Source organism: Anomalospiza imberbis, chromosome 3 (assembly GCF_031753505.1).
Source record: "Anomalospiza imberbis isolate Cuckoo-Finch-1a 21T00152 chromosome 3, ASM3175350v1, whole genome shotgun sequence".
NCBI classification, from domain to species: domain Eukaryota; kingdom Metazoa; phylum Chordata; class Aves; order Passeriformes; family Viduidae; genus Anomalospiza; species Anomalospiza imberbis.
This window is the reverse complement of record NC_089683.1, coordinates 49,971,890-49,985,602: the sequence shown is the minus strand read 5'-3', so window position 1 is coordinate 49,985,602 and position 13,713 is coordinate 49,971,890. Positions and strand designations below refer to the sequence as shown.

Here is a 13,713-nt window from a genome sequence, read left to right as displayed (position 1 = left end):
ATATTTTTGGATAGTAACTTAGCACACATATGTTAAGCAGCTTGTTAATTTAGGCCTTATTTTGGTGCATGGGAGAGTAAGTTTTTTTTCTTATTGGATATAAGCTATGGAAGATCTGTGGCCCTTCCTCTCAGTTACAGAACAACTTTGGACGTGAGGCAGCAGTCACTCAGGAGCTGACTAGAAATAGCTCAGTGACAAACCAAAGTTAGAATGCTTCTGCTGCTGCCTCACCCAAAAGGAGGGCATTTGGACTACTAGAGTAAAAATAATCTCTCCCCACATCTACAAGCACATGCTAGGACATCATGGTTAAGAGTGGAAAATGGCTGTTTCAGTTGGTATGGTTGCCATCACTGTTAACTTGGGTTCATATTCTTGTTTATACACAGGAATAAAACATACATTCATGTCACTTTTTGTTTTGCTCTCTTAAAAGATGAATGTGTTGCTTTCCAGCATTCAAAAGTGTTTGTATATTGTACAACCCCACAATGTAATAATTATTTCTGAAAAGTAGTGTTGGTTTTCACTATTTAAGGATCTAGCTGTATGCAGAGATTATTTGTGGCAATGTTGGTTGGTGCCTTTTGGTATCCAGATCACTGTCTGTCTAGTTGCTATTCTCTGACTGAAAAATGCTGTACATATAATAAATATTAATACAATAATTGTGTACACTGTTTAGCTCTTAGGGTCTTTCAAGATAAGATGTGCTCTTTATAGGATAAAACCACAAAAGTTTTTAAACACTTTGGAATCCTTTTCCCTATCCAATTTAATTCAACCACAATGTTCACCATACCTTTCTCTAGCTTGGTGTGCAAGCTTAGCACGAGGACAACCATCCTGGCAGCAACAAACCCTAAAGGCCATTATGACCCCAATGAGTCTGTCTCTGTCAACATAGCTCTTGGCAGTCCCCTGTTGAGCAGATTTGACCTGGTCTTAGTATTGTTAGATACAAAGAATGAGGAATGGGACCACATAATTTCATCCTTCATCTTGCAAAATAAAGGTAAGAGTAGTCTTCTAAAATCATAAGGTGTTTTGTTGGGTTGGGGATTTTTGGTTTTTTATTTGGGTTGTTTTTTTTTTTTTATTTTTTTTTTTTGGTTGGTTGGTTTTTGGTTTTGTTGCTTGTCTGTTTGGGGTTTTTTGTTGGGTTTTTTAATTTTATTTCCCTCCATTTTTTAGTTTGCTATTCTTGAATCTTTCAGATTAATCAGTGTTTATATTTTTATCATGGTGGTTTTCTGCTGTATGGTTCTTCAAGTAGGAGTAAGACAGATTACTAATTAATTAAAAGGGACGAGCTGAGAACCCTCTACTTTTACTCTGGGATCATTTATAAGAGATTTCAGCCCAGACTGCTCAGTAAGTGGATTGTTTCCATCTCACACCTTTACGGTTTTTGATCTTCAGATCCTATATGCCTTGTAATTGTACTTGCTGTTAATCAGAAACTTAATTCCAGCAGAACAGATCAGAGATGCATGTGCTGCAGGGCTCAAAGAATGAGCAATAGCATTCCCCATGTGGAGCTTTGTGCTCTGGAATGAGAGAAGGCAGTGTGATTTGATTTTGACCAGCCCCTTCCCCATCCACATCATGGAACATGGCTTCAATCCTCTTTACAGAAGAAGTGGTTAGAGGAGGCTTCTTCAACTAGCTTCCTTTCCTTTCCAAAATATTTCCTTACAAAAAATGTTCAGAATATGGCAGGTAGCTCTTGGCTCCAACAGAGTAGGTAAAACAGGCAGAGGAGGTGCATACACTCATGTAGCATCTTTCTTTTTAAGGAGTTCCTGAGCACTTGGCACTGCCTGTACCATCTGGTGGGCAGTGAGGCTGACAGCAGTTCTATAGAAATTACTGGAGGCTTTACTGTGGATTTTGATACAGGAGGGATCGGATGGTGTGTCTGGACTGGAATTTGACCAAGTCCTTGAGGACTAGTGAACAGACAACCAGTATGCCCCAAAAGAACAGTAATGTGTATTTCATAGTCACCTGTCTATTTAGCGGGAGTTCTTAGAAAGAAACTTGATGCCTGTTGTTACAGAATTACTGACAAGGGTGTTCTAATGCAGGCTGCCCAAGCAAATCAGAAAAACTCTGGAGCATGGAAAGGATGAAGACCTACTTCTGCCTTATAAAAAGCATACAGCCAAAATTGTCTGATGAGAGCAACCTGATCCTTGTTCGCTACTATCAGATGCAGCGTCAGAGTGACTGCAGGAACGCTGCCCGCACCACCATCCGCCTGCTAGAGAGCCTGATACGCCTTGCAGAAGGTAAGGCCTTGGCATTTTTATTTTTAGGCTAACAATTAACCTTTATGAAATGAAGAGAACAGTATAATTATAGCCAGTAAGCAGAATAGCAGCTTTTCCATGGAGGTAGGGATAGGTGGTTCTTGTATGATCTTGTTTTATCTTTCTCATCTAAAGAGCCTTGGGGTTGGAGACTTTGAGAAGGGGTGTTAAATTTAAACTATCAAAACCAGTTTTAATTTTGACATTCTTATGTATATAATAAATATTAAAACCTCTGGAATAAGTCACATTCAAGAGAAAAATCTCAGAAATTATGTGTCTTTATGAGAGGCAATCTCAAGATTTACTTGGCTCCATTTGAGTCAAATACTTGCTTCTACTCTGAAATTAATATAACAAAATAAACATTTTTTTCTTGAGTATTAATAATCCTAAAATTAATGTAACATAAAAGATACCATATTTTTTGTTTCCTGAAGTATTAGTAGTCAAGCCCATATTTTACCATACAACTCAAAAATTTCCAACTCTGAGTTCAAGTAATATTTCATTTATAAGAAAGAACCCAAAGGAAGCAGTAAGTCTCTGTAGTAACATGGAACCCAAAGGAAGCAGTAAGACTCTGTAGTAACCTTTTATAAAATGACATATTAAATATTTTCAGGATAAATTTAAAAGAATGTACTGTATTCTGTATAGCAAGCATAAATGGCAGTGTAGCGCCTCCTACTTTAGATGTTTGCGTTTTGTTCTCTATTTTGAGGGAACGATATTCTCCATTTAAGTGAAAGACAGTCCTAACTTTTCAAGATTCACATGTAATTTTCCCATTCAGTTTATCTTCCCTCCTTATCAGTTCATGAGATTGGGGCTTTTAGTAGGATTTTGTTCTTTCAAAGTATTATCTAGATGATATTAACTAACCTGTCTTTCTATTCCTGAATAAGAACTGAGTGTGCTTCCATGGCCAATTAGGAAAAAGGCTTCATGTGGTAAATTATTTGCATTGTATCTATTTACAAAAATCACTTTTATTTTGCTGACTGGTGAAAGAGAAGGAAGAAGAAAATTAAGCTATTGTAGAGAAAAGCATTTTAAATAATACCAAATCTCTGATACAGACCAGGTAGAGGAATAAATTTTTTTCTGACCTGTGATGAAGATTAGATCTTAGTTTTTACTCTATGGTGATGACATGTGCCTATGTAGATAAGGATATTTAATATCTCGCTCTTTGTTGTGATAACCAGCACTTTACAATTTTTAACTGCAGAATTTTAAGCATCTTTATTCTGTCACTGTAACTGCAATTAGAAAATTACACCCCATTGTTCATGAGAAAAACTAATCCTTCCAGTTTCTGTTGAAATTGACATTGAAATCAAAATCATTGTATTTATTTTTACATTATGCCCATGCATGAGTGTTTGAGGGCTGAAGAAATCTGAAGAAATATCTTGTTCCTTCTAGTAAAAAAAAACCAAAAAATTGTTTTTTGACTTCGGTAACACTTGCACCCATTTATTTTTTGACAGCTCATGCCCGATTGATGTTTAGGGATACTGTGACTTTGGAAGATGCTGTAACTGTAGTGTCAGTGATGGAATCTTCTATGCAGGTAAGGTTTCTTGCAGACATTGCTATTGCTGCAGTACCACATTTAAGGGATTCAGTTTTACTTGTAGACTTGTGCCAGCTCCCTTCTTCTCTTTGCAAAGGATTTCATGGATTCATACAAAGTAGGCAGAGACCTTGACAAGTCTTTTCTATTCCACCTTGATTGTTAAAATCCTTAAACAGAGATTATACTGAAAAATCTGGATTAGGATAAAGGCCTGCTACCCTTTTTATAGACTATGCAGTCTACGTGAAGGTTTGGCATACTGCTGGCTTTTGGTAGTCTACATTTTAAAGACATTTTGAGGCAGAAATTTTGTGTATATCACTGTGTTTAATAGCCTCTGACAGGTTTTTCTTCCATGATATTTTGTAGTCACTCATTAATTAGGTAGGAGTGAACCAAATTATTCTTTGGAGCACATTCCAACAGTTTCCTAGATTTACAATTTATTTTGCCATTAAATAATTTTAAACTATGTTGGTAGTAATAGTAAAACTCAGAACATTTAGAAGCCAAATTTTATTCTTAGAAAACTTAAAATTCCAAAACTTTGGTTGGTCTGAAAATCATGCATTCCAGTAATCACATGGATTTATGTAATGTTTCTATTCAAAAAGCATTGAAAAAATGTGAAGGGTTAGATTTTAGTTTACTGTAATATTATTGTTAGGATGTTGATAAAGCAGCACATTTAGAATTAGTAAAAGAACCTTGAATCTGATAAGAAAGGGTTTTTTTGTAGAAATGTGAAAAATAATATAGACACTATTACTTCAGACAGAATATTTTTAACATAAATAAATCTTCAGGCTTTGGAGTAGGAAAAAATTACCATAAGCAGATTATCCAGAGTTTTGTGCATGGGGATTTTTAGCACATCTGAAATGTTTGGGTTTGGCTGTGTCAGAGATGGTATACTCCGCTACTCAGCCAACTGATCTGATCCAAAATGGCATTTCCTATGTTCCTGTATAGGTTGATTAGAATATTTTCAAATTAAAACAGTTTTACAGAGCCCCTATTAGTTCAATGGGCCTGAAAGATCTTTGTGGAAGTAGATACACTCCTTTTTTTGGAGACAGGGCTCTTCAGGATAGATACACAAAGTCACATATGGCAGGTAGGCACTTGTGATCTCCCCTGTCCTTTCAGTGAGGGTTGAGAGATTAATTGCAGTTTGTGCCACAGATAATCTTTTGCACAACGTTGCAAATGGAATTTATCTCAAAAATACTACAGGGCCTGACCTTATTAAGTAGGAAAATTATTTCACTGTCTGCTGCACTTCATCTTGCACTGTTTCGTAGAGCTCAGCTTTTCAATGACAGCACTGCATCAAAGATAAAATATGAAGCTGTTGAAACTGCAGAAGATACCATGTTAGTCTTCATTAGATGTAATTAAACCTGTAATTAACTAGATAGAAAATTGATGGGACAGTGGTTTCAAATTAATGTGGTTTTGAATATAAGAACTCTGAAATACAGATTTTTTTTTTTTTGGTAACAGATCAAAAAGTGAAACATATGTATATAATAATAATGAATATATCCTCTGTGCGTCTCTCTACCTGATCAGCACAAGTAAATGTAAAAGAATTGTTTTAACTGTTGGTCACTGTTTCATTTTTATACAATCCTGCCCTCAAGGGCTGCAGGTTGACCTGGCCAGGGTCAACCCACTACATTGTGTAACAAGTTTTTGTCTGTTAAGAGTTGGTGAGAAATTTTCCTGAATTATGACTGCAAAAGATTACCTGGGAGTACTTGGTATGCTTACCATCTTTGCTTCACTCTTAGCTTGTTATGAGCAAGTAGGTAAGCATGTTCATTTTTGTTAGGAAAATGCAGATTTGAGATTTGCTATTTAAGGTCAGATTTTACTTTTCTCCTGATATATAAATATTAATAATGACTGAAGTAGTTTCTTTTTTAAGGAAGTGGTTTATTTGTTTTATTAAAAAAAAAAGATAGAAGTAGCATGCAAATGTTTATTTTCAGAAACAAATGACTTCTCTAGACAAAAAATCCCACAACATTTTGTACAGATACATCCTGTGTTTACTGCCTAATTGTCAGTCTCTAGAATGAAGTTGTAAATGAGGAAAGGTCAGTATCATTCTGGAAGGACTGGCTGCCACTTTTTAGCTCAGCAAACTCCCTCTTTGACACTGTCTTTGCAACTTCTACAATAAGTCATGTTCTTACCAGTAAAAAGTTCACAGTTCTTCTGTGACTGGGTATTTCTTGTGAGCTCTCTTGGGAAGGAAGACTATCACATTTTCATCATCAACCAACTTCATTAGAGTTTTTTATTTTGTTTTGCCCTCTAATTCATCTTTATATTTCTCTTTCCTACTTTGTTTTTGTGAGCATATTCCAAATCCCCCTGACTTGATCTTTTCTTTGCCTCATTTTCTCTTGCTAGCATTGCCTCCCTCCTTCTCTTGGTCATACTTCCATCCTTGGCTTATTCTCTTTCCAATCCCTCTCCTTTTACTCCTTTTTTATAATTTGTCTCTCTATCCCTAGGTATTTATAGCTTTCCTTTCCACTAATTTTCCCCTTAATACTCAAGTTTTAGATCCTCTGCCCTCAGTTTACAGTGGTTTTGTCATGTGGTTTCCTTCCTCTACTCAAAATGATATCTCAGAATCTCAGAGACATGAGCTCCAGCACAGGAATGAAACTTCAGAGATGTCTTAAATTCACTTGGAATTTCGCATGCACACATAGTATTTAAAAGAAGCTCCTTGTGATGGCCAAGTAAAGGACTGAAATGTCAGTGAGGGCACGACATTATTGCAGCTCATTGCTGTATATCTCAGGATATACAACCACATAGTCCTCTTTTTTCCACTGGGTCCTTAGGTCACATGTTGACAGTACTCAGTCTGAAAGCAACTATCTTCTGTCAGTGTTTTGCTCAATATTTTGTTTATTACCTGCTGTCGTAAAGGTAATAATCTCAATTTCTTAAAGTATTTTTCTTTGGAATTCATCTCCAATAGCCTTGAATATTTCAGAAATATCAATTCAACTATCTTCACACAGTCCTTGTGAAGTGATGGGATGTTGCTACTCCTCTGATCTGGAGCTGAATTATGTACAGTCCAGAAGAAATTGTCAACAAGCTCATACCCCCGAGAGATGGTTGGGGCTCCAGTTTCAGAATAGTAGCACTTTGAGTGAGCATGTTTTCTATTGCCCACAATTTCTTTTTGTGCACATACCACATCAGGATCCCACTTAGAGATTTATTTTCTTTCTTTTCTTGACTGGCTCTTTCTGAATCACGAGAACTGAAACATAGCATCAGAGATGGAATCTGGTCCTTTGATTCCATCAGAGATGGAATCTTGTCTGCTTTTTATTGTACTTGTCTGCTTTTTATTGTACTAACCAAGCAACTGAGTCCCTGCCTCATTCCCTATGAATCTTCCTGAAGCAAATACAGCAGAGGGGTTCTGCTTGAGCCTTTTCCATGCCAAGAGACTGGTGCTTCTATGTGGAACAAATCTATCATGTTTCTGAAGTGATGGGCAAAAAATCCCCAAGTGGTAACTTCAGTGGGATGCATTAAAGGTTGCATGGACAGCCTTAATTTTAGCATGTTATAGTTTTAGAGAGCTTTAATTAGCCACAGACTGATGGTTTTCAGTGTACTTTTTTAATATAATATTTTAACATTGCAAAATTGAAGAACTGGAAATTGCCACAGTTGAAGACATGTAATCCATGGGATGCCATAGGTAGCAATTTCTAGATCTAGAGACTTCATTGACTTTTGCTATTGTGCCCATGGAACTAGATACACATCTTGTTCATTAGTTGTACTGAGCTTCATAGATTAGACAGGAATGGTAAATGCTAACTAATCTGTGACAAAGTAGAGAGAGGGTTTGTGGTGTGAGGAGTTTTTTTCCCAAAGAACAGTTAAGTACAGAACTATTCTAGATTATTTATTGTTGAAAAAAATCACTGTGCAGATGCTCTGTTCTGAATAAAAACCAACTTCATTTTTACAAGGTACAGCAAAAATTTTCCCAGATGAAAATCACTTACAATTCACTGGAATTATTCACAAATAATAAGTCACTCATAAAATACTATTCAGAAATTTTTCTGCCCAATAATTTACCCTCTGCTGATAAGTCTTAATATCCAGGTCTTTTCCTTTAAGAAATTAGGCAAAGGTAATGAAAACTTCTCGCAGTCAGAACTTCTTCAGTTAAAAAAAATTCCTCACATGAGCACAGTTTTTACAACGTATTTGGAAAATATCTTCAATCTTAATTTTCAGTCATGATGTTCTCAAGCTTTAGGTGGACTTCCCATTCCATGTGTCAATAAAAATAAACAAGTATGAGTAAAATGCAGGTTTTGTAATGTAATTGCTTTATGTTTATGAGCAATTTTGACCGTGTGAGCAGATCTAATAGGATTATTTGTGTGGATACAGTTAGCAAATAGTTGCTACTTTAAGCTTTAAAATATCTAAGGGAGAATTTCAGATAACATAATCTCTGTTGTTTAAATTTGGTGCTTAATAATAAAGGTAGTTTCCTTTTTTTTTTTAATCTCCCTGGTGCCATAGGGGGGTGCACTTCTTGGAGGCATCAATGCCTTACACACTTCATTTCCAGAAAATCCAATGGAGCAGTACCGAACACAGTGTGAAATCATATTGGAGCGGCTGGAGCTGAAAGATCTTCTGCACAAAGAGCTACAAAGACTTGACAGGTTGTAATACACAAAGTAACAAACTAATTCAGAAGGGAAACAGGATTTGTTTCACAATAATATCTGCAAGGGACTCCTTTAGAGGATATGGATAATCAGGGAGATTGTTTTAAAGTAGCACTCATCCAAAGATTACTTTTGCCTATGGGTTATAGAATTTACAAATATTTTAATGAGTTCCTAACTCATATCTCAATATTATGCTCAGGTAAGTTTCAAAAGTGCTTCTTAGAGTCAAAATACTAGATTCTGTAGCTGAGCAAATAATTTAATATAAATTTTTGCTACTTGTTTGGTAAAATACAGCAGATCTGCTTCATGACTTTATTATGCTACCTTTAGGTAGCTTAGGATCCTTCCCTTTCTGTTAATGGCAAATGTAAGCCTGAATCAAATTTCTGTTCTTTTGGTGATCTTCTTTTTTACATGCTGGCATTTTCACTGTCACATCTCTAGTTTTCAGCTCACTGCAATAATCTTTGGGAACCTATTTGTTGTTATTAATAGAAAACTTTTAATGAAAACTTTTAACTTTTAACCTGAGAGAAAAACCCTAGAATTGGGAGGAAATAAAAAGAAAAAAAAAAAAAAAGAACAAAACCACCCACATTTTCTCCCTGAAATGAGATTAGACTTTAAAGAAACTTGGTTTTGCTTTCTGTTAAAGGAAGATAAAAGATTAATTTTGTTGAAATTAATGGAAACAGCTGGGAGAATTCACTTTTCCTTTGAATATTTTTGAGACTTATTTTTTGTGACACTTTGTGTGAAAGTGAGATATCTTCAACAGACAGACAAAAGCTAGTTTTAAAACAGAGGCAATTCATAGGGGTCACAGAAATGCAGGATAGGAGGGGAGATCAAATACAAAGAGAGGATCAAGTCTGCATTTGACCTTCCTGGCAGGAGCACACATTATCTGCTCTGGAGCCTTCTAATGATGAGGATTTTCTGTTGCCATTCTGTAGTCTCTTCCATGATTGCTCCACCCAATGTCCATTAGGGTTTTCCCAGTATCCCACCAAATGTTCTCTGCTGCAAATTAAGCTGATTTCTTCTTCCCTCTCTTGAACAGCTTAGGGAATGCTAAATGAATGTCCTCTTTAAAACAACCCATTCTGTATGGTAAGGCTTGTTCCATGCATTCCCCCTAAACTATGTATCAATAAAACAAGCATGTTTCATATATCTCACCCCTTCTTGATGAGTCATATAATTTCTGCCACCTTCCATTAAAAAATTAAGAATATAGATGTTAGTAAACAATAATAGTAATTATTCTAAACATGTCTATACATGTCTATATAGTGTTATATCTCTCCCAGAGCAGATAAACTGCTTAGCAAAAACCAGAATGCTGTCTGCCTTGGAAAATATGTGTTTAGGTACAATAGATAGAACATCAGCTATTCTGAGATTGGAGGGACCCCTCACTCAAGCACCTCTGTTGTTTTGGAAGGTCCTGATAATACTGATAGCCACAGACAGTGATAATTAAATTTTATAAGTGATTTGTGATGCTTTTATTCTATCATGTTTTTGACATGTTGAGTATATAGTGATTATGAGAGAAACACAAAAACAACCACTGTTCCAAGTAATACTCAGGTTTTCAATTCCAATAACTCTTTTGAGACTTTACCTGGCTCAGGATAAGATTTAATGAGGTTCCTGTTCTAGAAGATAGACTTACAGAATGTGTAAAGCCTGTAAGGGACTCTAGCAATGATTGTAAGTAGTGCAAAGCTGTTTGTTTCGTTTTTATTTTTTTCTGTTTGGTTTCCCAAGGAAATGCAGTTTAGGTGGTTGCTTTCTCTATCCATCTGCCTGCCTTCCACTGGGGACACTAAATTCTGTCACATACTGTCAAAGGTGCTGAAAGACCACAGACTGCAACACCAGCTTTCAGAGCTGTATGTGAAACTTAATAATATACTTTTGTGACCTACATTATCCATAGCTTTCCACCAGTCATGCATATTATGTACCACTAATGCAATCAAGAAACAGGAAGAATATGAGTTTGTTATTGTTCTTTTTTTCATTGTATAGATTGCAAAAGGAAAATTCATGCCAGCAGCAGCCTGAAGAAACACGTTCCAGTACTACCACAAGGTGCTCAGATGAGGATGCATTTGGGCAGTCAAAGCAAAGGTCTCAGTCAGAACCTTCTTATCAAGAAGAGGGTAACTCAGGGCCACAGACACCTTTGCTTGAAGGCAGCTGTGAAGGAAATATTCATCCAGAGCCCTTGTGCAACCCAGCATGTGGTAATAATAAAAATACAAGCAGCCTGGCATGGTTTGATAGCATGGAAGAGAGCAGCATTGATGCTGAAGAAAATTCTCAGAGGAAGTCTCATGTTCCCAAGATATCTTCAAATGATTTGGCTTCAAAAACTTCAAGTTCTGAAGAAAGATCTGCTTCAATATCAAGGAAGCAAAATGGAGTAAGAGAGGCACCAGCAGCTGTGGATCTGCATGCTCCTCTGAGAGAAAAGGACAAAGTTTCCAAGTTAAGGAGAAAAAGGACTGAAGAACACAACTGTTCTTCTTCAGAAGATAATATTGCTGACCCAGCACCAAGTTCTAGTGTGCAGAATTCAGTTATTAGACAACATGCTTCTAGAAGCTGGAAGAGGCTGCACAGGGAGAAGTCATATGGATTCTTTACAAGTACACAGGACCCCGAGGCAAAGGCCCTTCCTTCAGTATTACCTGCCTCTGGCCTGCCAGATCTCTCAAGTGATGCAGATTCTGTGATAGGAGAAGAGAACAGCATATCAGTAGTAGCAAAAAGTACAGCAGTTTCCATAAGAAAAAGAAGTAAAGATCAAGTAGTGAAGGAAACAAAGGTAGTAACTTCCCATGAGCAAGAAAGTGAAAGTCCCCCAGCTGCTAAACTAGCTAAATTTTCTTTCAGACCGAGGACAAAGCTTGGTCATTCTTCAGAGAAGACAAATGAAGAATTTTCTGATTTTCTGAGTGAAACTATTTTTAAGCCAGGAGAGCAGCTCCAGGGAGAGCAGCTTCCAGAAGAATGCTGCCCACCTGAAAAAAGGAAGATGACATTGACTTGCTTAGGAAAATGTAGTTTGGAAAAAGGATCAATTGATAATAAAGGGCAAGAAGAGCAGCAGAGCTGGGCCTTAGGGCAAGAAATCAGAGAAAGCACAACAGCACGTCCTGATGTCAGTTTTGCTGCTGTGTCACCTCCACCCATTGAGAAGAAAAGGGAGGCAGAGGAGAAACTGGGTGGTCCAAGCACAGGGAGGGTGCGCTCCAGCACATTAGCTAAGTTGTCCACTTTCTCCTTTGTGTCACGTCCTGAGGCAAAATCAGAAACCTCACCTGCTGTTAAGAATGACACCAGCAAGAAAAACCACAGCTCATCGCTGCAGGTGCACGTGAGCAATCCTAGCAAAAGGAAGAGTTTTGCATTGGGAAATTCTAGTACAGCCAGCATGGTCACAAAGACATCTCTCTTCTCCATAACAGAGCTGGATGATGCTACATTAGATTTTGATTGGGATAAAGAGGTTAGGAAAAATCCAAGCATGTAAAATTCATATTCTCCCAATCATTTAACATGCAGTTCTTCTGAATCTTCACCCTTCTATCACTTGTATCCATGGTTTTCAAAGCATTTCATAGAATCATCCAGACCTGTGAACATCTTTTTTTAAGGGCCATATACTTAACATAAGCAAGAACTGTGTGTGCTGCAGGCCTGATGTGGCTTTTAGTTTTCTAAACTCTTCCCAAGACTTTTTATCTCAGTTCACTGTTTTGGTTGAACTGGTGAACCCTAAAGACTTGTATCACTATGTTCATGTGTCCAGAGTGAGTGATCTTGCAGAAGAGCAGTCTTAATTGACTTTATCCTTTATTTCATGTAATGGTTAGAACTACACATTATTCAGCTTATCCTTCCAAGTGACTGTGCCACTTCAGAAAAATGATAGTGCTCAAGCTGTGTCTTTATATTTTGTTCATCTGGATGTGCTATTTTTCTCAGCATAGTTATCAATATTGTGGTCTATCATCATGCTATGGTAAATGTTTCTGAATTATGAGTATCATGACAACTTTGCTTCATCTCTGATTTCTGTGCTCCTTGTCACACAAGTGATGTTGAAAACACAGATTGAGAGCTTTTTCTTTCTGTTTTTTGCTTTTGGTTTTAAATACACTGGTTCAGATATCTGTGTCTATGTTCTGGGTAATTTTATCAAAACCCAACTCTGTAATAAACACACCATTCCCCACTGCAGAGACAACGAATTTCAGGTGATTGAATGGGAATTGTCAGTAACCAGGGTAACTTTAATGCAGGCATTAAGCCCTAGCAGATAAACTACACTTCAAACCGAGCAGCACAGTGAAGAGCTTCCCTAGTGTTGCTGGATTCTAAGTCAGATAATGTTTACTTGGATATTTTAATTATTATTAGAGTTTTACTGCATGTGATATGTAGTTTGTCTTCTGTAGCATGCTGCATCTTGTGTCATACATTTGTCTAATGGGAAGTTAATCTCCTAATGCATTACATGTTTTCAGAGAAAGGTAAGCCTTAATTTTCTTCTAGTGACTGCCTGGTATGTTTCTTCTGTGTTTGAATTCTCCGCAGAATATTCTTGTTATTACCTGCAAGGTAAACAGAGAATAGAGTAATTGCTTACTGCACAGTAAATCCCTTGAGAGACTTGTTAGCAGAAAGACTTGATTCTTTCTTGATTTGCTTAGAAGTAGCTCCTTTGAAACCAAGTGAGTTAAAATACTGCAGAATTTCAGAGAATTGAGGGCGTGTGAGGTCCGAGTACATCAGAGTGGTACAGTGAAATTATGAGAACACTAAGGATGGTGTTGGATTACTATTCAGAGTTCAGGAAAATGACAGAAACTTTGCTGTCCAGACTGATTGTGTGGTAGTTCCTCCACTGGAAACATGTCGTTGACCAAAGCAGGTGGAATTTATCCACCTCCCTCCCAAAGCACAGCGCCACCCTATCATGTTCCTTCTCACACCTGTGCCTGTGTGAAGTTGATGTGCACCCATGACCTACTGCCCA

The 13,713-nt window shown here is 37.1% G+C and overlaps 1 protein-coding gene across 1 annotated transcript in view; it reads left to right on the top strand.

Moving 5' to 3' along the window:
* Positions 1–12,845, top strand: part of MCM9 (minichromosome maintenance 9 homologous recombination repair factor) — a 47,980-nt gene extending 35,135 nt beyond the window's left edge. The window contains exons 8-12 of the mRNA XM_068184331.1: positions 816–1,018; positions 2,094–2,297; positions 3,815–3,897; positions 8,497–8,642; positions 10,695–12,845. Of these exons, the coding sequence (XP_068040432.1) occupies positions 816–1,018; positions 2,094–2,297; positions 3,815–3,897; positions 8,497–8,642; positions 10,695–12,204 (2,146 nt within the window). The 3' untranslated portion in view covers positions 12,205–12,845. The remainder of the gene's footprint in view (positions 1–815; positions 1,019–2,093; positions 2,298–3,814; positions 3,898–8,496; positions 8,643–10,694) is intronic.
* Positions 12,846–13,713: the final 868 nt, after the last annotated feature.